The sequence below is a fragment of the Sturnus vulgaris genome, chromosome 8, assembly GCF_052056855.1.
Source record: "Sturnus vulgaris isolate bStuVul1 chromosome 8, bStuVul1.hap1, whole genome shotgun sequence".
In the NCBI taxonomy this organism is placed as follows: Eukaryota; Metazoa; Chordata; class Aves; order Passeriformes; family Sturnidae; genus Sturnus; species Sturnus vulgaris.
Window position 1 is genome coordinate 27,885,942 of NC_142250.1, and position 23,424 is coordinate 27,909,365.

Consider the following 23,424-nt stretch of genomic DNA (forward strand, 5'->3'; position numbering starts at 1 on the left):
GGAATCAACCACATTCACCCCTTTAACAACTTTAAAATGAGCTATTTTGGAGTAAATTACAAGTTTCTGGAGAAAAAAAGAAAGATCACATGTCATCTTACAAAAGCTGAAAATAAAGTGGAAGGCAACACCAAACTGGAAGCTTTTCATCCAAAAGATGAGCTAGAGAACATTTTCATTTATTTTTGTTTCATTTTTTGTTTTCAAGGATACAGAATTAAACAGCCATTTGTTATTGAAACAAACACACAGATCTGCATCAAAGCATCCTTCAGCTACAATAGTACAATAGCCTAAATATTTACTACTAAATTTCATCAGCTCATCTGTAGTGACACAAGGTCACTGGATCCAGACTAAGTCCAGATCTATGTAGGCCAGATCTATTCTCTTCTCATCTCTAGCCCAGGTTCTGTCACTCTTAATACACTGAGGGGTGTATGGAAACATGAACACAAATGGGGAAGGTGTAGTGCAGTCCCTCCCCATGGTTCAATCCTCAGCCAGAGTAACATCTCAAGGAGCAATGACTCCCCAAACTTCTCTAACATGGTGGCATTTCACCATGGACCTGTGCATTTTGAAATTAAGTTTAATGTATCTCCTGTTTTGCTGGTGCTTAATAAGCTGTTTAGTCTGTACTATAAAAGAAAATGAAAACTATTCTAAAGCTTCAACCAAAGTAAGATCTCACTTATATTTGCATATAAAAATTTCCAAAATTTGATTATGATTCCAATAATTATTAATTTAAAGATTTTATCTTTCACCTACAGGAATTTTTTCTTGGAAAACTGAATTGAAAGCAGTGGAAAGCAACCTAATTTTCCATATCATGTTCTTCGGCATATAGAGCTTGATATTCAGCACAGCTATTATTTTTACACTAGAAAAAGGTTTTTACACTTAACTATAAGTAAATACTTAATAAGGTTCTCAAATATTCATTCGAATATTCAATGGAATTCACTTTTCCTACGTTTGTTTTCAGATAATATTCAGTGAAAGGTACTGGCACCATTTTGGACCAAGACAGGGCACATTAAGCTGTTTCTTTACAGAAAGATTTAAACTGACCCAGTGACATACACAGAAAGGAAGCATATGACCTCTTTCATCTACTGAAATTATACTTCATAGTTAAAAGAAGAATTTTCCAGGCAAAGTCCAAACGATTAAACGGGATCCATTTCCATGTTAGTGAGGCATTTCTCACTGCTTTCTGAATCAGGAACTTTATGATTACTTCACCCCCCATAAAAAAAGTGCACCTGAGAAAATCCCATATTAAGCAGGGACAATTTATGGAGATAAAAACATGCCTACATTTGTTATATAAAATATTTCCCTGGAATTATTTTCTCCCCCTTAAATTTAGTGGGAGAGGTGAGAATAGGGTGGGGGAGAGGAAAAACATTTGAGAAAAGACATGGGATATCTCTGTTGGGTTATCTATATAGTCTGAGATTTTCTAAGGAGCTTTTCACTTCCTCCTGAAGAAGTGCATGAAAATTATCTGCAAGAGCTGATGGCACTGCTGCCCTTACATGATCAGCAGCAAAGGTGATCTCAAACCTCATACAATTAGGATGTGAACACTGACACTGGGTTGGGACCTGGTGGTGTAAGTTACCAAGGGATTCCCATTCATAGGTAAACAGTTTCCATCCCAAAAGCATGAGATGAAGGGGTTATCTCTGGAGTTTTCCCCACAGGAAAAGAGAAATCACAAGGTTCTCCCCTGACCTTGCTGCCCCTGCAGAAGCAGCAGACACAGCATGGAGCCCTGTCCCGGTTTGGGGATCCTTGCCATTGACATCCCCCACAGCTGGGGGTGAAAGATGTGCAACTTCCCCCCTTCTTCCATCTAAATCTCCACCTGTTTCCTCCTGCTCCCCACTCGTCCCACACCAGGGGCACCTCAGCACATCTGCCCTGAGCATGTCCCTGCCATGGCAGCACACGGGAGTCCAGAGGCAGCTCTGTGTGCAGGCACAGGAGAACATCACCCCCCTGCTGAGGGACACGATGGGAGGTTAAATTAAGTTCTTATAGACCCTCTAAAAGGAAGGAATTACATTTTAGGACATATCCTAAAATATCCTGTTCCTTCTGAAAGTACTTTTATGTTCCCCAAGGAGAGAAAGTACAGTACTAAGTAAAAGTGTTATTGTGTTACCAGCACTGAGAATTAGGGATTAAGGGCTCTTACATTAACTGTTGTTTGATTTAAGACAAAGCCAAAAAAAATTCCAAGTGGCACAAAAATCATTTTACCGCATCAACTTTTATATGCATTTAAAATTCCAAAATAATTACTTTATCACCCAGTGCTGCCATCTGAATTGGAATCAAGGTCCATTTTCATTTAACACAGAAATACCAATTAGTGCTGTGGGAGTCATCGATTTTTTGGTTTGCTGGCCAGGTATAAAAAAATAATTGAGGTGAAAAAAAACACTTTGTGTCAGTCTTAATTTTTTTTCCTCCTTGGAAATGTAAACCTGAATGCAGTTTTGCATCTGGATGAACAGGATCCAGTACATACAGATAACAGCAGTTACCTAAATATAGGCAAGAACAGTTTGAGATGCTCTGCAATTCCCATACCTGGACATCAGATAGGACAGAGTTCCCATAGGATGACCTTACCCTGTGAAGCAGCAGCCAGAGGTAATACCATCTCAAATGTCACTAGATGCCCCTGTCCAGCACACTGAATCAAGGTTTTTGTATCACTGGATCATTTTTAAATATAAAATATAAGAATTGGAAATCCGTTCCAAAAATTCGGCCTGATTCAAAACAAAAACAAAAAAATGTTTAAATGTTGCATTTAAACTTTAACGATTTGGGCATGTTGAGGGCTATTTCTCAGGAGCCTTGGAATCAAAAATCAGTGAGAAGGTACAAAATGCTCTGGCCAAGCTACAACAGCATTTTCCAGAGAAAGAGGTCTTTAACAGGGCAGGTTCATTCGCCTCGCTGGAGCTCTGCACAACACGAGGGTTGTATTCACCCTGACCTAGTATGAAAGGCCCAGAGGATGTGAGATTGTCCAAGGCCAATGCTGACCTTGCAGCCCTTCATATGTAAAGCTGTGTCACAACTGAATGGGTCTCTAACCACCCCCCAGAATGAATTAAGGACTTCTGACCTCCTTGCTTCCCCCTCTGGACTGACTCCACCATGGTCGCCAGGTTAGGGAAATACAAACGTCTTATCTGAAGCCAGGAGGAAAGGGAGAAACCCATTTTCTATTATAAAGTACTGCATTAAGAAGATTGAAAGCTATAACCCGATTGCTTTACAGAGTTTATAGCCTCTCGATATTGCATGAATGCCAGTTGCAACTGTCAGGGCTCTTCCATTATTCTCCTTAATCTCCCCTTGTGAAGGGATTTGCATATCCCACCTGTCAGTGGCAGAAGCTCCTCACCGTCTCCCAAACTCTTTCAGAGCCCAGCATCACACAATGACAAGCCTTTCTTCTAGTCCTCACAGATTCTCTTTCACTTACTGCTTTCTCTCAGAGCACGGCTCTTCTTATTAACAATTTCCCATGTATCCTATTTCATATTCTGTATATGAAAATCCTGTGTTTTATCCAGTCAAGAAATAATACCTAGAGATGGACTGCAACGAAGAAGAAAGAAATACTATGGCTGTTGAGTCATTTTTTTTTTAAATCAAACACATACACACAAGAAAATAAATACCAAAAATAATCTCTGGTTAAAGGAATAAAGTCCTACTCAGTTACAGGAAATTTAGAGGCGATTTCACATCTACAGTGGATGTGAAGTATTTTATTATCCAACAGTACTAAATATAATCAAGAAGACAAAAATTTGAAACAAGGGACTTTTAGCAATATTTTATTTTGATTTGATTTTTTTTTCTAGTTTAAATTCCCATTTTTGTTTCCTCACATTTTATTCAGCCCTTCCAAAATATATTCTCAGTAGCTCTAGCAAGAGATTTGCCTGAAACAGTCTCAGCATCCGGTGCATTATACTCTTAATACTATTATATATTCTTGTAGTGTGGAAATAATACAGACTCCATTCAACTGAATTATATTAATGCCAGCATCCTCCTTGCATGAGTCTTTTTTGGAGCCTTTTTCAGCACCCCAGGAATCAATCTCAATACGAAGAAACTGACACTGGGGTCATTCCCTACCTTGGGTCTCACTGAGCATCTGGCTCTGGGCTCCACATCCATATTCATTACCTTAAAATTCCTCCTTTATTCAATTGCCACGAGAGGAAGGGAGCATGGGCTATCACAGCATCGTACAACAAAATGCTGGCCACTCATGGGATGATGCTGGCACCCCTGACAGTTTTACTTTGGAGCCAAAGCTCTGCTAGCCAGGGAAAGGCAGAGGCTATCAACTATATCCTCTCACATAAACATGGCATTTGGGCAAAGTCTCCAAGAGTGATGTGAATAAAACATTTTGATTGCGGTCTTCCCTTCTGTACTGAACAGAACACTGGCAATTTTAGGTACTTTGGCCATGCCTTTACTGCCTCAGCTGTAAAAAAGAATATATTTGTTATCAAAATGTATTTGTTTCATCAAAAGCAAAAATATGATTCAAATTTGAGTTCTTGGGAACCTGACTCGTAGAAATTCAGAGTTCAGTCTCCCCAACCTGTTGTTCAAGCAGATACAGAAAGAAAAGTTCTTGCTTGATTTAGCAAACCAGAGTCTGAAAGGGAATATCCTCACTGCCTGTAAAATAATTCCATGGGATGTAAGTGCCAGGGAGGGAAAATAACTTCAATTAAAATGAACACACACAAATGGAAAAAAAATTAATCTAAATTGCCCAATGGCAATATTAGAACAGAAATCAGAGAGGTTTCCAAAGATCAGGAGAAAAAGGCTTGGAACAGCTACCCAGAAAGGAAAGAAAGCAATAGAAGGATGAATAATAGAAATATGATAGACTCCCAGCTGTTTGTGCATGTTTGTAGTTTGATCAGTCATGGCTGTTGGATGCAGTACCATGTGCCATTCTTGAAATTCCTCATTTACAAAGCAGGTCTGAACACTTCAGCTGAAAATCCAACAACAGTTTATTCACAACTACTTTGTCCAAGACTAAATAGAGTGCATTGGAAATGTACAGGTGCATCGTTATTCTGCCTTACCTGTGCCCAGTTTGTCCTGTCAGTAACATTAAGTAACATCTTGCAAACAATAGCTAATGCAGAGTCTGCTCTCCCATAAGAGACTTAACTCTTCCCCTGCTGTCTGGTGTAATCACCTGGCAAGAGCAATGATGACCTTGCAGGCTTCATCCTGCACTGGACCCTTCAGCTGTGGATGGAATACAGAACCTGTCTGGCCATGGTTGTTTTGCATCTGCTCCCAGCTCCACCACGGTGTCTCCATCAGTCTGCTGAGGCTCTGCTGCTGTAGAGGATCTGTGAGAATCTCAGCTTTGTCTTTCCAACCATGTAAACCACAGAAGCTTGAACCAGCTGTTTAAAGGTATCATGCTCATGTAAAAGCCAATCCCCAGGTATAAAGCCAAGTACATGCTCAAATTCTCTGCCACAGAGTTTAAGATCTACACCAATGTCCAGCCCAAGAGAGCTCTTTGTCCAGTGCAAGGCAATAGTAAACAGCTATTATAATAAATGACTGTGAAACCCATGCTGCTTTCCTTCACAGCACCAGCTGTACCACCAAGGCACTCACTCAATCTCCCTTACCTTTCAAACTCCTCCAATTTTTTTCTCTTTTTCCAGAATACTTTCAAATTAACAAATAAGGCACTGATCTTGCTGCAAGCCAGCTTAGGACAGAAGCAGTCTTCATTTTTTGTAAGCTCTAAAAAGCATCTCTATCCCAAAAGCTCATTATGGACATCACCTAGAGACTTGCTTCTCTCCATGAAAACCAGGTCTCTCTTTTAGCTCCACACATAAATCTCTGCTAGTTCTTTTCCCCTAGTCTATAGCATGGCATTAAGGGAGCTATAGAGACTCCAAATCTACAGTGTCAGGATACACTGCATCAGCAACACGTTTGCTATCTCCATGAGCTAGGAAAGTTGCCAACTTCCACACCATTGATGATATTTCTCAGTGGTGCAAAAAGGCAGGAGATCTCACTTGTGTATCTTGTAGCAGAGATTTGAGAAAGATTTCAGGTTATATGAACTTTTATTCCAGTTTTATAGGGGCCAGTGGGAAGATGCTCAATGTATCAATGTATCAATGCAGGTAAGTACTGCCAGGACCCATTTACAGACTCAATAGTCTGGGCTCTTATTATATTGTCAAAATGATTTCAGACAGGGTGCTGGCTTGGGCCAGTGAACCTTCTTGGGTCATCCCAGACAGTCTGGCACTCAATGCAACCAAAGACCCTTTCCAGTACCCACTTTTGCTGCAGCAGCCCTTCTCTGTCCTGCAGACTGGAAGAGCTCAGGATTGTGGAGATGCAGGACAGCTTTGTGTGGCATCACTCACCTCCACTGGAGGCCCATCTGCATTTTAATAAAACACTGGATACACTCCTGATTTCAACCTCATCAGTCATCTGACAAGCCAGGCTTGCTACACCTATGCTCTCCTCTGGGGAACTCCTGCTGACTCCAGCAGTGAAACAAGGTACACAGGAGAGATTAGAGAATATGTGAACTGTGTCGCTACAGATGAGCAGAGCATGCTCCAGGTGTCTGGATATGAATGTGGATCTGGTGAGCAAGCTGTCCAGGGAGTACCTAAAATCACTTATGGGCTAAAATAAGCACTGATCTAAAACAATTTATGTTGATGGAGTTAAACTTGGACAACTTGTACTATTATTTATTATTCTTACTGTACCTGTGGCTTAGCATATAGCGAATTCAGAGCAAAATGCCATCAGTTTAGTGGTGCACACACTCAATATAAAATCACAGCCAAGCCTGAGAGAAGCTGCAAACACCCAGGACAATCCCATACAGAAATCAGGAGTTCTTCCTCCTCCACAGCAGCATTGAAATTATATCCACACCACTACCAAAGTAAGGATACACGGAGCTTCAGTGAGGCTGACAGGATAAGGTACACTGCAATACAAAAACTTGATGGTGACAATGCTTTTAATTTTCCGGTTTTTCCACCTAACAGGATTTTAAATATTTTAAGCTTTATTTTTGTTTTTTCCTGTACTCACACAGATACTGCAAAGTATGATCTTCTTCACACTGCCCCTCTGCCTGTGCAAAAGGGAAAAGTTGTTTGACAGCAGCACTTCCAGAGCACATAAGAATGAAAACGAGAAGAGGTGTGTTGCATCCTTGTGCCACAGCATGGAAACTCCAGCAGGAAGCCAGTAGCTGCTGCTGTTGGAGTGCAGACAGGGTGCTGGGGTTACACAGCATCCTCACAAGCAGCACATTGGGATTTTCTGCAACCCCCACGCTGTACCCTAAATGAAGTGTTTCACCCCAAGCCCACCCCACTCCCAACTCCATCACTGATAGGTACCCAGAACCTCCACACAGAGACAATGGGTCGGTGCCACTTTGGGCTTCCTCCTGAACACACACCATTGCTTCAGTGAGCCTGGACAAGCCTGTTGTGCACCCAAGTCCTGCTGGGGCCCAGCTTCAGTCAGTGTTGTGAGGGGGCTGCAAGCACAGCACGACACAGAACAGCAGTGCCAGAGCCCCCGCAGTGAAGGGGGAGCATAACATCCCTGCACACAATGCAACTCTTTGCATTGTAACATAACATCCCTGCACACACTGCAACCTGCAGCTCTTCCCGAAGGACAGTCACAAAATGTTTCCCTGTAGCTCCCTCAAAACATTTGTACACCATCACAAATATATGTGCACCTAAATGTGCACCTAAAGACATATATGATGTGTCTTGAAAATTGTACAGGTGAAACGTAATTGCAGTGACAGACCAGAGAAACTGCTGCCTGCTGGATGACTTTTTATATCAGAATCCTTTTTCTTAGCAAATGGGTCACTTGAAACCAGTGTCAGCCTCAATTCAATTTGTATGAACAGACCTGAGTTCCTACAAGGCAGCTTCTGTTCACACAACTATTTAAGAATAGTCTAGCTGAGTTGTGAAGAAAGGAGAAAGTCCTTCAAAATGGAAATGACAACTATTCCCCTGTCAATTAATTGATTAAAAACTTCCTGATGAGACCATGAAACCATGTCCCAATTAACTAGGGCTGAACCCCACAGTGAGGTCCTTACAACATCCGCTGCAGTTCTAAATTGAGTAGTTCAGTACAATCTATACCAAAAGGAATTCATAATGACTAGACTATCATTTCAAAATGTTATCAGTCTCCTAGTACTAAAAGCTGAGAGAGAGGCCAAAGATTCTTGCCAAGCAGCCAGAAACAATCTGGCATTACAGTTGCAGATACCTTAGAGGAGAGCCTGAGTCCCGTAGTGGTGGCATCCCTTTCTCTCTCATTAGCATTCTGCTTGGTGTCTCTGAGAGACAAAGTTGGAGAATCCGGACAGACAGATCCCTCCACTTCTGCTGCTCCACAAGCAGACTTAAGGGCAGGCAGAAAGCACTCCAGGCAATTCACCCTTGCCTTCTCTGGGCCCCAGCCCTCAGCTCCAGGTACCACAGCAGCAGAGGCTGGAGGGATACAGTGGCCAAGTTAACCTGGTAACTTTGATATCATGACTATGGCTCTAGCCTGGAAATCAGTTGCCTACTTCTCTGGCCAGTTTTGTTCTGCTTGGCTCAAGTCAGAGTTGTTCTGATGCTATTCCTGAGATATATTCAGGTTATGAGGAGGAAACAAGAACTCTCCTGTTTAACACCTTGGTGACAAGAGGCAAAAGCAGCTTTATCCCCCTACACAGACACCTCGGAGGCAAAGTGCTGAAGCCCTCCAGCATCTCTACATCAGCAGAGCCCGAGGACGAGCCCTTGGACTGACGTGGGCCCCCACAGCTGGCAGGAGGAGAAGCAGCAGCAAAGGGGCTTTCCCTGGGCATCCTTCCAGCTGCGCTTCGCAGGCTGCCCGTGGGGGTTATCCTGGGGAGAAGGCTGGATGCGAAGGCGCATCCCCCGTAGGGAGCCTTCCCGCGGGCGGGGCAGCGCTGCATCCCGCTCCGCTCCGGGCCGAGGGACACGGGGGCCGGCAGGGGGATGTGCTCAGCGGGCGGGCGGGCAGCGGAAAGTTTTTCTACTCCAGAAGAATGGCCCTTTTGAAGCCCTTCTGCCCCACTGCACACTGCTAAGCGAAGCCAATCCCCGGCGCCCGGAGGCGCAAAATCCCCTTCGAAGAAGAAAAACTCAGTACCCCCCACCCCCGATTACACACACACGGGGTGGGGGGGGAAAGGAAAAAAAAGGGGGAGAGCGGGGAAATAAGGAAAGCACGGAGGAGCCGCCCCCGCCCGCGGTACTCACGCTGCTGTTGTGGCCGGACCAGTGCACCATGGCCTGGTTGTGCGCCGAGTCTCCGGCCAGGGCGAAGGTGGTGCTGGCCAGCCGCAGCTCCTCCAGGCCGAAGCGGGCGGCGCCGCCGTCCCCCGGCTCCCGCCCCGCGGCACCGCCCGGGCCCGGCCCCGGCCCCGCCGAGCCCCGCGGGCTGCGGCCCCAGCGCCGCCGCTCCCAGCCCGCCGGCACCGGGCCCCGCAGGGCTCGCTGCTCCGCCCGAGCCGCCGCTGCCGCTCGGGGACGGCGCTCCCCGGCCACTTTCTCTGCCACTCGCCGTGTCTCCCAGCCGCCGAACTGCAGCCCCGCGGGAGCAGGGGCGATGGTCGCTCGCAGCCCGGCATCGTCCGTCCCGGCCTCTTGCCCTCTCTCACCTCCCTTCTCCCCCAGGAACCTCCTTTGCTCCTTTTCTCCTCTGTCGGTCCTCAAGTGAATCAGTAATCCCTGCTGCGGCTGCTGCTGCGGCTGCACCTGGGAACGGCAGGATCTGCAAGTTATTTCTGCACCGCTAAAGCCATAAGTGAAGAGGAAAAGCCATGTCCAGTACAGGAGAGCAACGTGCCAGGCTGGGTGCCAGCCAGCAACTTTTTCCATCGCTGCCGACTGCTGATGAGTGCGAGGGAGAAAGAGCAAGAAGGAGAGCGCAGGAGCGAGGAGCCGGGCGCTGCCGATTCAGCCGCCGCGGGGTAAACACGGCGAGAACTCCACGTAAAGTTTCAGACTCTTCTGTGCTAGATGCAGCCGAGGGGATACAGGAGATTACTTTCTTCCCACGTCTTTTTTCCCTTTCTTGTTTCCTTTTTCTTCTTTTGCACTTTTTCCTTTTGTCTCTTTTTCCCCCCGTCTTTTTTCCTTTTTTTTTTTTTTTTTTTTTCCCCCCAAGACTGGTGTTGCTGATCAGGCTTGTGATGGAAGGCAAAGCCACAACCACACGGGGGAGGAGCTGATTTGAAATCAGAGAGAGAGGGAGAGAGAGAGGAGCAAATCCTGGCTGGTGATTTCTGCCGGCTGCCTCTCTGGAAGTCGCAGCTCGCTCCTCTCCCGCTCGCTCTCTCTCTGCTCCCTCTCACTTCGCCGCTTCTGCATCACACTCCTCCCGCAGCCAGGACGCCCCGTGCCTGTGTCGTGAGTGGCTGGCTGCTCACTCCCCCTCTCTCACACGCTCCAAAGACGGACTTACCCCAACTTTTAAACTCGTATCATCCGATCCCTTCCTCCCTGCGTTTCCCATCAGTTCAAACCCCTACAGCCTGCTCCCCAGCATACTGAAACCTCCACACATGGACTGGAAGCAGATGCGCAAAGTGAAGGAACAGTACATGCGTGCGCGTATAGTCTTCCCAGAGGAAATGTTTAAATTCGATTAATTAAGTGGCCTTAATGTCTGAGCAGGCTCTGAAATAACCCTTTCTTTCTCTCTCCTCCCGTGACTGATGTAAGTGCGCTGGAGTTGCTCAGAACAGGCACCTGTGCTTGGTTTCACAGAGGGAAAGTCGCATTTCTACCCCTCTGTTCCCTCCTCCGCTTGTGCTTCACTGTACTGTCGTTTACAGTAGCTGCTGATGCTTAAATAAATCACTCATGCACGGCAAAGATGCACCACATAAATGCTGATGGAGACAGGGACAAGCTTTTGGAAATGAAATGACAGCATTTGGAGAGGGAGATTCCCCTCCAGTGGTTTATCAGCAGGAAAAAAAAAACCACCCTTTGTTGCTCTAGCTGTCTGTCAGGCTTTTAAGACCAGGGATTTCTCCCGCAGGAGCCGTGCTCCTCTCTCAGTATTTGTCCTCCCCACAGGGGGAGCAGTGGTGGCCGGAGGAGATCACCGAACGCTGCCTGCAGAGCTCTGCTGGTGACAGGAGCTGCTGGTCCCTGAGCAAACAGCGCTGTTGGTTACTGCCTGCACAGCAGGACAGGGCCCTGAGCTTTGACAGGCACTTCCCACGGGCATTAAAACTGGAGGGAATTAAAAGCTGTTCCACTGGAATTTTATTCCATCCCCATCTGCCTGCTATCACTTATTCCAATTTGATTTACGGGAGAGTTTATTTTTTAATTAATATTTTTAACATTTCCTTCCTGACACGGAAGACCTTATTGATTTCTTTTCTTTTTTTTTTTTTTTTTTTTGGCAGGGCTTTTCAGAAAATGATTTACAGATTTGTTCCACATTCTTCTAGAGATTTCACTCAAATGCTCACTGGTGACACGTCTTGGAATATTAGCACAAGACCAGAGGTGAAGGGAGACTCACAGTAATTCAGGCTGGGCATAACTTCATGCTGCTTACAACAATGATGGATTGTCTGCAATGTAACCACCTGACCTCAGCTAAATCTACCAATTAACTGCATACCTGTTTCCACATCTCCAAGCTAAATGGTTACTATTAGTTACAGCCTGCCGGGTAATAACAGAAATAAAAACGCACGCTTAAACAGGTCCTTTGCTAAGCCCAAAGCTCCTCACAAAGGCCACTTTTGTTGTATAAATGGAGGAAACTGAGTCACAGTATCATCAGCAAAGTAGTAATGATTGGAGGTGGAGCTGCCTTATTATCAGCCCAATCTTTTGTCTTCTATACAACAGATTGACCAGGTGTATCTATCCCAGAGGATCAACTGAAAAGCATCACCTTCCCAGCACAAGTCTCTTAAGGAGCCTTTAATCTAAAGGAATGAAGTTCAGGGATGGGTAGGTGAGACAGAAAAAGAACTTGGAAGAAGGAAATTAGTAAGAGGTCAGAGGGAATTTCTCTTGGGATCGTAATAGAGATTTGCATGCCAATGAGTGGCTAAGGCTAAGGAGAGAAACAATCTAGCTTTCTCGTTTAGGCAGATGATTATCTCTGGGTTGTGATGAGTGGCAAGTGAGTGATGTGGATGTGCCTGGTGGAGCACACCTGTGAACACACTACACCCACAGAGCTCTTCAGCAAATGCACAAGAAGTCATGGAGGGAAAATACTGGATCCAGCTTGAGGACCACAGACACATTTTCCAGCACAGACCTTGTTGTGGGTGGATACAGGACAGGCACATACAGTGTGAGCCTTCCCCTGAGCCCTGTTTTCAGGAATTATCAGTTCAGGAGATCCCAACAGCAACAGAAGCTGCACCTGATCCCTTATTTCTAAAAAGTAATAATGTAGAAGGACTTTTAATGGACCTGCCTTCCCAAAATTTGTCTTATCTGTATTTATACTCTAGGTGTCTGAGACAAGCTGTGATAGTCAAGCTTACAATCTGATTATGTGTACTTTTGAATACTCATAGTCTGCACTTATCTGAGAGAGACATTTTAAATCCCTGTAATCTAATCTTCCTGCCAGCCATCTTTTTGCCACGGATGATGTGATGATTGAGCCGTCAGAGATAAGAAACTGGAGCCTTTGGCACAAAAGGATAATCCCCTGTCCTTTGATGTAAGGGATAGCTTTCTTCGTTGGGAGCAGGGACTGAGATCCTACACTCAGACAAAAAGAAGCTGGTGTGATGTGGCCGAACTCCATGGCTGTGCCCATGAGAAAGGAAAGGCTGCACTCATGGGTACCCAGACCTGAGGCACCACCTGATCTGATATTTCAGTAGCACATGCCCAGCTCTAGCATCTGGTGAGGTGTTTTCCATGAGAGCTGCTACACTGCCCGGTCAGGAGACTTTCTTCTGTTTCACATGGCCAATATTGCCTGGGGAGGGGGATACGAGCAAGCCATGGGAGCCATGGAACAGGAGGCAATCGTTAGCAATATAAAACATGGTACTGTGAGAGCAAATTAAAATTGCAGGTTTTAGCTGGCCTCTTCAACCTCTGCCTCTGTCAGGATGAGCAGTGGCAGAGGGTTTTCCTCTGCACCAAGAGGAACTAACTCAAAGGCAGAGATCTGTACATACATGAGAGTGTTGGGGGTCAGGAAGAACAAGCTGGAGTTGAGTGAAGGGAGTAGGTACCAGTTCTAGGTATGTGTTGCAGTGCAGCAAGAATCTTCCTCAGGATTTATATAGCCTTGAGAAGAGAAGCAGGAACAGCATGAAACGTAGATGAGTACACAAATCTTCACTTAGGACTGGGCAGGTTCTGAGACAGGTGGAAATATGGGCTTGGTCAAGGACATAAATCCTTATGACAGTGATTGCAATAATCTGCCATCTGCAGGAATCCTTTCCCCTGGAGTGTTTCATGCTCGCAATCAGAGACTACTTGTGAAAAATGTGGTCTTGAGAGACTTCCTGGCTCCACAGTATTCCTATCTCCTGAAACATGCTAGACAATGTACCCTGCGTGATGGAAGCACCTCAGGGAGTGTGCCAACACTGCCTGTACTGTGATGGAGTAGGAAGGGAGAAAAAGAAATGCAAGAGGATACAGAGAAGGAAACAGAATTCAGTGGGCTTAACCAGCTGAGTTTTTAATATAAGGCAGGGGCATAAATAGCCTGGCCTTTTGTGAATCTGAATGTCTTTTAGGCAAAAGAGTATAATCTTTCCCTAGTAAATATTTGTATAATCAGGATTTTGTGAATCTACACTCATTTTAAATCATGAGTTGTCTCAGAGAAGATTGTGTAATGAAGGGAGACCAAGAAGAACACTGCTCCATTGATTCCTATCAAGCCATGGGGAGTGATGAATACTGTAGTTTGACATTACACATAATTCCCCCAAATGGAATCTCTGTTAAAAATAAAAAAATAGAAATCAGGATACAACAGGTCTTGTTGCAGTTTCTCTTAGCAGGACAAAAATACTTTCAGCTGTAAATATCACAAGAAGATTTTTTTCTTTTTTTTTTCCATATAGGGTTTGAATGCTTCATTCTTCAAATAAAATAGGCACTCATTATATATATCAAACCAACTATTTCCAAGTGCTTCTTATTTCACTGAACAAATGGAAATTATTTAGCCATATGGTTTATTTTGTAGCAATAGGTAGATAATTGTTACATAGGTGTTATTATAAATAAATCTTGTAACTTATACTGGGGCCATGCATTTGACAAAAAAATGACCAATACATTTGAAAAAAATCTGCAACTGAAAGAAAATATCTATCTTCTTCCCACTAAGTTTCATTTCCCTCCCTCAGACTATTTTTGGAAAGGTGACTGAACTGTTAATTTTTGACACTAATAATTCCTCTACATTAATTAACATGGAATCTCTGCATTGTTATTCCACACAATCAAACCCCAACCCAGTGCTATCCTAAAATTAGGCTGTTGCAGCTTTTAACAGGGGCTCCTATTCATCTGCAAATGTGTTGCGATTTTGCTTTAGTTGCCATAAATATTAACAGCCAGGGCTTTTTGTTCTTTTACTCCCTCTTGCTGCAGCCTGTTGCAAAAACTGAAGTTTAAAGTAATCTGAAGAAAAGTGCAAGACTTTGATACTTTATAACTTAGAGAGGTATTTTGCTTTGCTTAATCCTCAGCTTGGGGGTTCATCCATTCATTTATCTGGCAAGCAGGCTGGGTGGTGAGCAGATTCAGTCAGTGGGATTGCCTCCAGGTACAGGAAGGTGCTCAACCAATACCTGGTTGCAGTTTTTCTCAAATCCTGTTTATTTTGAAATATCTAGTCATGCTTATTAGCAGTTCTCTCTGAGGACAGTCTGGATTTTCTCCTCTGGAAATTCTCTTATGTAATTCCTCTGCTTCATGTTCGTTTCTGGATCCAGAGCATTTTCACACCATCCAACCAACCACAAATGGGACAGCAAACCCCACACTCATGGCACAGGGTCTGCATTTTTCTCTCTGGGTTCAGACCTCCTTCCTGCTCTTACAGCTGCAGGTATTTCCTGGGCCAGCTGTGCCCAGGTGATAAACCAAGGTTTGCCATGGGAGGAAGGGATCATGTTACCCTCTCCAGATGAGCTCGTACTCCCAGTTCAGTGCTGCTGAAGCAATACTCATGTGACTGCACAGCTACCATGTCCATGCTGGTGTTGAATCCTGCACTCTTTGCCATAATCCTGGGACTGAATCCTGTTTCTTCTCTGTGACTTCTGCTCCTCTGTGCTGGTCTTGAACTTCACCGTTGCCGTGATCTTCTCCCCTTGTTGTCTGGACACATCCATCCATTGCCACCCTGTGCTCCTGAATGTTGCTCCCCTGTCAGGGATTACCATGGGATTTAGGAGCAAAAAAAACAACACAGACCACAACACAGTGGATGAGAAAATCTGCTGCTTGAAATTCCCAGCTGACATTCTCTCTTGATCAGCTTTTGCAACCTAAGAAACCTGGAAAGCTGCCCTTGCAAGCTGGTCTTAGATTCTGCTGGGTTTCATAGTTGGTTGAGTGTGAAGCAGAATTGCAAGAACTGCACTTACATCAGGACTGCACATACTCAGCTGGTGCTGTGAGCCTGCAGCTGAGGAGAAAACCTAGCTGGAGCTCACAGATAGAATGAGCTGTATTATAACAACTTTGAAACTAGTAAACATTGCAAAAAGGAGGAAGCCTGAGGTGTATCTTGTAGTCAACTCATTCACCAGTGCCAGTATGAATGATAACCACAGGGATGACCCAGCAATTGTCACATTTCATCCTGACTGTTTTAATGCAACCCCATAATACCCAGAAGGTTTTTGCCATCAATAACTAAAATATATGCTGTGAACACTTCCAACCACGTGAAAGGCAAGAATGGAACCAGGAAAAATGAGAATGAACTTAGCAAGTCATGCTTGACCAACCTGATGGTCTTCAGCTACTAAACAGCTGACAATTGTAACAGTGGCTCCAACAGAGTCTCATGGTAAACTGAGGACTTATGGGCAGGTTGGAGCAATTGGCAGAGCTGTGGAAGTTGGCTGCATTGCAACTCTCAGCAAATGAGAATTAATGGGCTAGAAAATGTCTGGGGGTTGCATTGGGGTTTCTCTTTGCAAATAAGGCAAACTTCATATTCTAATGTAATGCTACCACCAGTGGTGGCACTCACTGCCAAACAAAAACTGGGCACTGTTGTATTATAACATCCCAAATTCGGCCATAGTAGAAAAACTGGCCATTACCTGACTCTCTCTGTTGTTCCTGTGGGCATGTAACTATTCTGTATCTGACTCTCAGCAAGTTCTTTTCTCTTCTTTTTGTTATGTGGACATGCAAACTGCAATCTTCCCTTTCCCTGACCAACAGAGGGTCTTTTATTCACAATCATTTGCAGCTATTTGCAATCATCTGCAAGTGGCTTATCTGTGTCCACCGAGTCATTTTCATTCCATCATCTTCGAGCCCTTTCCAGTTTCTCAGGAGAATCGTGGCTGCTGGATGCCTCTGATTATCTTGCAACCTTGCAAATCTGAAATTTGCAGCAGACTGATCAAGTGCAGATAATAGTTTCCTGTGAACAATAAATATCAGTCAGAGCCTGACTAACCTTCCACAGAGTCAGGATACTTCTATAACATAAATCTTAAAAGCCTAAAAGGCATAAAAATAATTCGTATTTTCTTCCTTTTCCAGAGAATACTCAACTTTTGTCATCACCGGAGAAGTTCGCCTGACATTCTCTCAGCGCTGGGTTTATCTGCATTGACAAGACAATAAAAATTCTTGTCTATCACTCTACTGCCATCACCTTTGGCTTCTGCACTTGGTTGTGGAAGAATTTAATGGAGGTAAGAGAATAATGATGAAGAGAAAAAGATTACAAACTTAATGGCCTGTGAATGGTGTTTATAGTTTGTCATCGTTACAGATGGTGTTTTCTTGCTTGTGCACCTTGCTTGATTTCTCTTAGCCAGAAGTGTTGATGAAGTAGAAGTTCCAGGTACAACTAAAGATAAAATTCCTAATAGAAGAAAGAAACCTTTTTACTTTAAACTGCCTTTTTACTGCAAGAAAAGTAAAAAATATATGAAAAAAATGAGAACCCTTGAGGCTGATGGAAGATGTGAGCTTGCTCATTGACAGTATTTTATTTCAGACCTGAAAAAACGATCAGAAAAAATTTTCTGTGAGGCAACTCTCTCCTGCTTCACTGATGCATCGTTTTCTTCAGTCATGGTCAGAAATCCTTTTCTGGAGACAGTTACATCACTCACAGGTCAACCAGCAGAGCTTTCCATGGTACACAATCAGGAGAGAGGAATCTGGTCATCAATTAAACCTATTCTCATTAATTCAGGCATTTCTGCCTAAAGCAAGGTAGAGGATACTCACATGAATTTTGCTGCTGGATGATAAGGAGTGCAGACACCCACATCTGAGCAGCACAGTGCATAGTCAGAGACACCATTCCCATTGGGGCAGCTGCTTGGAAAAGTTAATGTTTTCATAGGATTTATCTGGCCAGAATTCAAGGCAGATGAAAAGGGGGAATCTTCCTCTCACCTTTTGTCCCTCCAGCCTGGCAGCTCCTTCAGCAGCTTCTCAGATCCTGGCGTCCAGCTATGACTTTGCAGCTTGGTGGGACAGGGAGAGAGGCACCCCTAAGGAGGGAAGAAGAAACAGTCATGAGAGACAGCCTGTCAGTCCCACCCTTGGTGAGAAACTTCCAGAAGGAAGGATTGGGAATGGGTAGTGGAAAATCAGGAGAAAATGCTGAGGAAATCTGCATTTATTTGTTACCAATCTTTCCATCATAAATCACGTAGTGTATTTTAGGCTCCTGATGTCGTGGGTTTATATAAGATTATAAACATTCTTCCTTTGTTTTATTTTATTTCTTAAAAAATAAAATAATAATAAAAAGAAGGAACTAGTCCTCTTAACTGTGGAGAACAGTATGAAGACAAAGCTCCTATTTGCTCTAAATCTAATCGGAAGTGTTCCAACACAAAAAACAGAGCCAAAGCAGTAAAATTAAAATATTCCACTTGAGCACTTCAGAAAGGAAGAGTTTCTTTTTTTCTCTTTATTTTTTTCCCCTTTAAAAATAGTCTGTGGAGTTATTTTTGCCAGCCAAAAAGGCTGGCATTTTAAAAAAATGTGTATACTTAAAACAAATAAATTTATCAGTAGATACATAAAAGGGAAACAAAAAATATTTTTCTAGCTGGACAATCTGCTACAATCACCTTGAAATTAATATTAGATTTCTGAATCTCTTTGGTTCCTTTTTTCAGCTGCATTGTCAAAACCAGTTATTAGTATGATTTAAATTAATTGAGATGTTTTCCAGAACACCTTGCAATATAATTTCTTTCCATAAATTTGGTACTAGATTTTTTTCTTGCCCACAGCTCTTAGTAAATCATATAGGACATCTGTAGGGGTAGCACCTGAAAGATTAAAGCTTATATACAAGTATTTGTTTCTGGTAAATAGGACACTGATAATGTAATGTTAGGGTTAAATTTGATATTAGGTATAAAAAGACTCCATAAAGTAATTTCAAAAAAGTTTAAAATTATGTCGGATTTTGATCAAAACCTTGAGCAATAAAGAGAAAGAAATCCCCTCATCATCAATAAAAAACCCTTTCATCTAGAAGAATGAGATTTATTAAAAAAAGGGTGATGAAAAAACAATAACTCTGTCAGTTTAATACATGTATACACACACAAAGGTCAATAAATAGCCCAAGTAATGGAAGGAACTCATAAGCCATGCTTCTGCTGATTTCATTGCAAGCATTTCCTGAAATTACATTTATTTTTGTGAGTATTGTTGCTTGGAAATCTCTGTGTATTTAATATCTATTCTCCCATCAAGAAAGCTTAGGGGAAAAACTCCATTTGCATGTATTTTCATGCAATTAATAATAATTCAGGGTTTGTGCTTTTTTTATGCCAAAACTGTGCTTGCCAGTGTTTGCAGCCCTCCAAATGCATATATTAGTCCAAATCTCAATTGCCCTGATTTTCTCCTCTGTTTGAAACAATGCTTGTTCAAAAAGATATTTAGTGTGCTTCTCTTTTATCTTCATTCAATCCAGAGTAGTTTTTAACATTTTTATCCAGACTCCTTGATATTCTGTTTCAAAATGCCTTCAATTTTCCAGTCTGACCAAGTCTCCGTGTGCATTTCGGTTCCTTTATGCCTGATTGCAGCCAGTGGGAGTCTCTTCATTGATTTCAATGGAATTTGGATCAAGTTCGTTTGCAGCATGACTTACATGTGTTTGCTGTCATGGAATAAGACAGCTCTCAGGGCAGCAGCATCCAGGGAACTTGAGAGAACAAGGAATAAATTCAGGGTCTCTGATCTTGCTTGGGAGGAACTTAAGCAAGTTCTGGTTTATTAGTGGTGACTGCCCTAAATAACACATCTTGAGTGTCTGCCCTTTAACTGCAGTAAAAGATTCTTTTCTGACTCACGCTCTCCCAGTAGTCAGCTCATTTTAATATTTTTTATGGTACCTTTGTCTTCTGCAAGATTTCCTTCTCATGATTTCAAATACTCATTGACACACTGGGTATTTTGGTGTTTTCAACATCTGTTGACTCTTTGAGGTTCAAACTCTACATCTTTTATAGTTTGGTTCTTTTTTCACTTTCCAAAAGATGTAAAAAATTTAAAATCATGGCATGGAGCCGGATTATTTTTTTTGTTTTGTTTTTTTCTGTTTTGTTTTGTTTTGTCGTGTAGGTGCATCATTCTGCACAATCTTATTTTGTCTTTGTTGTTGTTGTTTTTGCCAGACAACATAATTATCTTGATTGGTGGGTGGCCAACAAAGTTTTAATTAGATCCAGGGGGATTTGATCAGGACTATGTATTAAAAAAAATGCAAAACAACATTGCTAGAATTATTGTTTATTTATGTTGTGAGGCATCCTCTGTAAAATATGACGTTGCCTCTTTGTGTTTCCAGTTCTGCCCTCTCTTCTCCTGCCTTGCTCTTTCCCTTACTTCACAGGGAATGGTGAGCTGGCATTAACATCCTCACACTGAGCCAGCCCTGCCAAGCTGCTGCTGCTAGAAAATGTCCAGCAGCTCAGCCCCTGCCAAACAGAGCCATTGATCCTGCAGCTTGTGGCAGTTCAAAGGAGCACAGGATGCATCTCCAGCTTTGTGGAAGGGCTGACAAGTGATTTGGGGCAGGAGATTGGCATGGACATCAGTGAGCAGCACTGAAGGCAGGGAGGGGACTGCACTCAGATCTTTCTGGCTGGTTATAGTTATTAGCTTTTGACTGGAAAAGGGCTGTTTCTTATTTATTCAGTAATCTAAAAATATCCTGGTAATGAATTAACCTGAACAGGGGGAGGGGGACAAAAACCACGCATATTGATTTTCTAAAAACAGGCAGGAATGCTGTTATTTTCTAATTAACGTTCAGCATTAGAGAACAATCCAGCTGGAAAGAACCAACTAAGCAATTCCAAGCTTTGTTGCTTTCTGCACTTTTTCTAGTGATATTTTTCTCATTTAACTTCTTAAAAAAGAAAGACCCTAGTAACAATTTAGGCCATTTCTTTGACTGATGGGGATTAACTTGTTGTGGACTCCAGTGGTGTGTCCGTGGAGTAACTATGGTCCAAATCCAACTGTTCCTGCTGAATCAGAAGGCACGTTCATCTAATAAAGGCTGACCCTTCTCCAGCCCTGGAGAAAAGTGTGAGATAAGCCATCTGAATGCTATATTCATGATAAGGAAGCTCCTCTATAAAACTGAGAGCAGGTCTGGGTTTCTGATGATACTGGTGATGAGCTCCAGTGTGATTCTGGCCGAGTCACCCTTTTATTTCCACTTCTCTGTTTTATTCTGTCTAGTAGTGTGCATGGCTCTTCCTTCTTATGGCTTAGCATACTCAAGGCTCACAGATTCAATAGTAAACAATGAGTAGAAATGATACCATCAGATCCAGTCCCCTTTAGTGGGCACTGAGTGCATGTTCCCAGCTGAATGCTGTGACCAGGAGCAGCCTCCACCACAAACCCAAGTGGCAGCTCGGGGCTCTCCACTGGATGCTGCAACTCGTGTTATGCACCCAGAGCAACGAGCACTGATAACAGGGAAGAGATTGGAAGCAGGGAAATCACCCTTTTCTGAGTAAACATGTGCACACACAGGTCAACGTACATTTACATAAATTGAGAGCCTTGCTTTTTAAACAGGTTTCTGAGGTTCTATCTGAGTTTTCAAGTTTTCTATGCTTCCTGAATTTTTATTTTGCTCTCTTGCAAGTTGCCCTTTTCAAATTATTAACTTGTGCAAGGGTGAATTCTACTGAGTTTAAGCAACAGCAGAGGTTGTCTGGCGAACAGCATATGCTGTATTTCCATGTAATTTGTTCTTTTTTCCCCAAATGCTATGGGGAATCTGGCTGCAGAAAGTCCATATTGGGACTTTACCTGGTAAACAAGTTGTGAAACAAGTGCTGAAATAGAATTCAGCTTTTGTATATCTTGGACTTGGCAAGGTATTTGGAAAAACTTCAAGCACCCATTACTACTATACTGAGACAGAAATCTTGCCAGATATTTCTGAACAGTTTTGCATAAATTTCAATATATATGTTCTTATTTAGCAAATGTTTATTTAGCTATCACTGTAGGTTTCCTTTAAAGGTCTAGGAAGGGCCCAGGGAGAGAGACAAAACCAGCAGCTTTTGCTGAGGAGTGATATGCCCCACAGCCATACTGTGTGTTTAGAGTCTGGAGACAAATTTTAGGGCCTGGATTTATTTATAGTGTTTAATAGATGCTTTGATAATTATTTGCATGGGAATGGAAAACAAATTCTCCAGATTAAAAACCATAAAAAAGCTTGTTTGGATTAGCATGATCAACCAAAAGCATCCATTTGATTCTTGGTGTATATATAATTTACGGAGCTGCAAAATAAACACACTCTACTGTTCCTCTGTTGAAGGCTCCAGCTGTAAATATTTCATTACTTTAAAAATGTATTGCTATTTGATTGGTCTTTTAATATTCAGCAGAATCAAGTTTTAAGAAATAAAATAAAATAAAATAAAATAAAATAAAATAAAATAAAATAAAATAAAATAAAATAAAATAAAATAAAATAATTAAATATACTTTCTGTTTACTGGAGAACCTTTTTCATAAAATTTCAATTGGGTGAAAATTGCTGTTCCACCTGTTGGGTGCCAGCAGAATTGTCCCACAAGTAAGTAGGGGGGTTTTTATTGGCTTTGAAGGCATAATCAACCCCTGCTCTTATGAGTGCAGCTGTAATCACATCATGACCTGGTCTGTCTCCCCCTGTCCTGCTTGCAGTTCATCATCACCTCTAAGGAAAACAGGTCTGCTCCTCATTGTATTCCTCACAAGGGGACAAAGACTAGATGAGGAAAGGGGGAAATTCATCAGGCAAACAGAAACATCATCCACAACAGGAGAGAGAAGCAGAGCACAGACTCCCTCTGTTCATAAAGTACTGAAAATAGTCACCAGCAGCCTGGGAACAAAGACTTGTGACAAAGGCTGGGAGTTTCATGGCACAAAGGTCCCATGGGGCCATTCTAGAAAGACAGGCAATGCCCTGGTGACACCAGCATTGGAGCTGTTCTCTATACAACCAGGACACTTCTGGTGATCTTCCTGCCTTGCTTGAGATGGACAAAACCCATGCTTTTGTAGAGGATTTCAGGATGGTTTCTTCCTGACTTTGAAGAAGAAAAAAGAAGGAATTCTTTGGTGGGTTTCTATTATTGGAGTGCTTTTTCTGGGGGAAAAAAAAAAACCAAACCAAACAATCCTGAGGTGTTTGAGAAATAATTTGATAGTGTTGGGGTGATTATTTTTTATTCAAGGATTGATGGATTTTGCTGTCAAAAACCTGACACTATAAGAACAGAATTAAATATGAGTGCATAGATACATAGGAAGATTTTTCTTCTCTGTGTGATATACCAAAGCCACAAATAATCACACATCTGTAAGGAACCCCTTTGCTGCCCATGTAGAACTTTGGCACCAACTATTCCACTTCTCCAGGATACATCCCCATAAAACAAACAGTTTGCCTGAACATCATGAAGTACCATTTTTTTCAATTTATTATTGTGCTTCTTGAAATTCTTTAGGAGCCCCAAACAGAACATTAAACAAAGAC

At 42.7% G+C, this 23,424-nt stretch overlaps 1 protein-coding gene and 1 long non-coding RNA gene across 2 annotated transcripts in view; one reads left to right on the forward strand and one right to left on the reverse strand.

Moving 5' to 3' along the window:
- Positions 1-10,034, reverse strand: part of LOC106850838 (VPS10 domain-containing receptor SorCS1) — a 262,520-nt gene extending 252,486 nt beyond the window's left edge. The window contains exon 1 of the mRNA XM_014872450.2: positions 9,414-10,034. Within this exon, the coding sequence (XP_014727936.1) occupies positions 9,414-10,034 (621 nt within the window). The remainder of the gene's footprint in view (positions 1-9,413) is intronic.
- Positions 10,030-14,151, forward strand: LOC148223041 (uncharacterized). Its single transcript, XR_015805186.1, has 2 exons — positions 10,030-10,148; positions 11,579-14,151. It is a non-coding gene; the product is annotated as an uncharacterized LOC148223041 (long non-coding RNA).
- Positions 14,152-23,424: the final 9,273 nt, after the last annotated feature.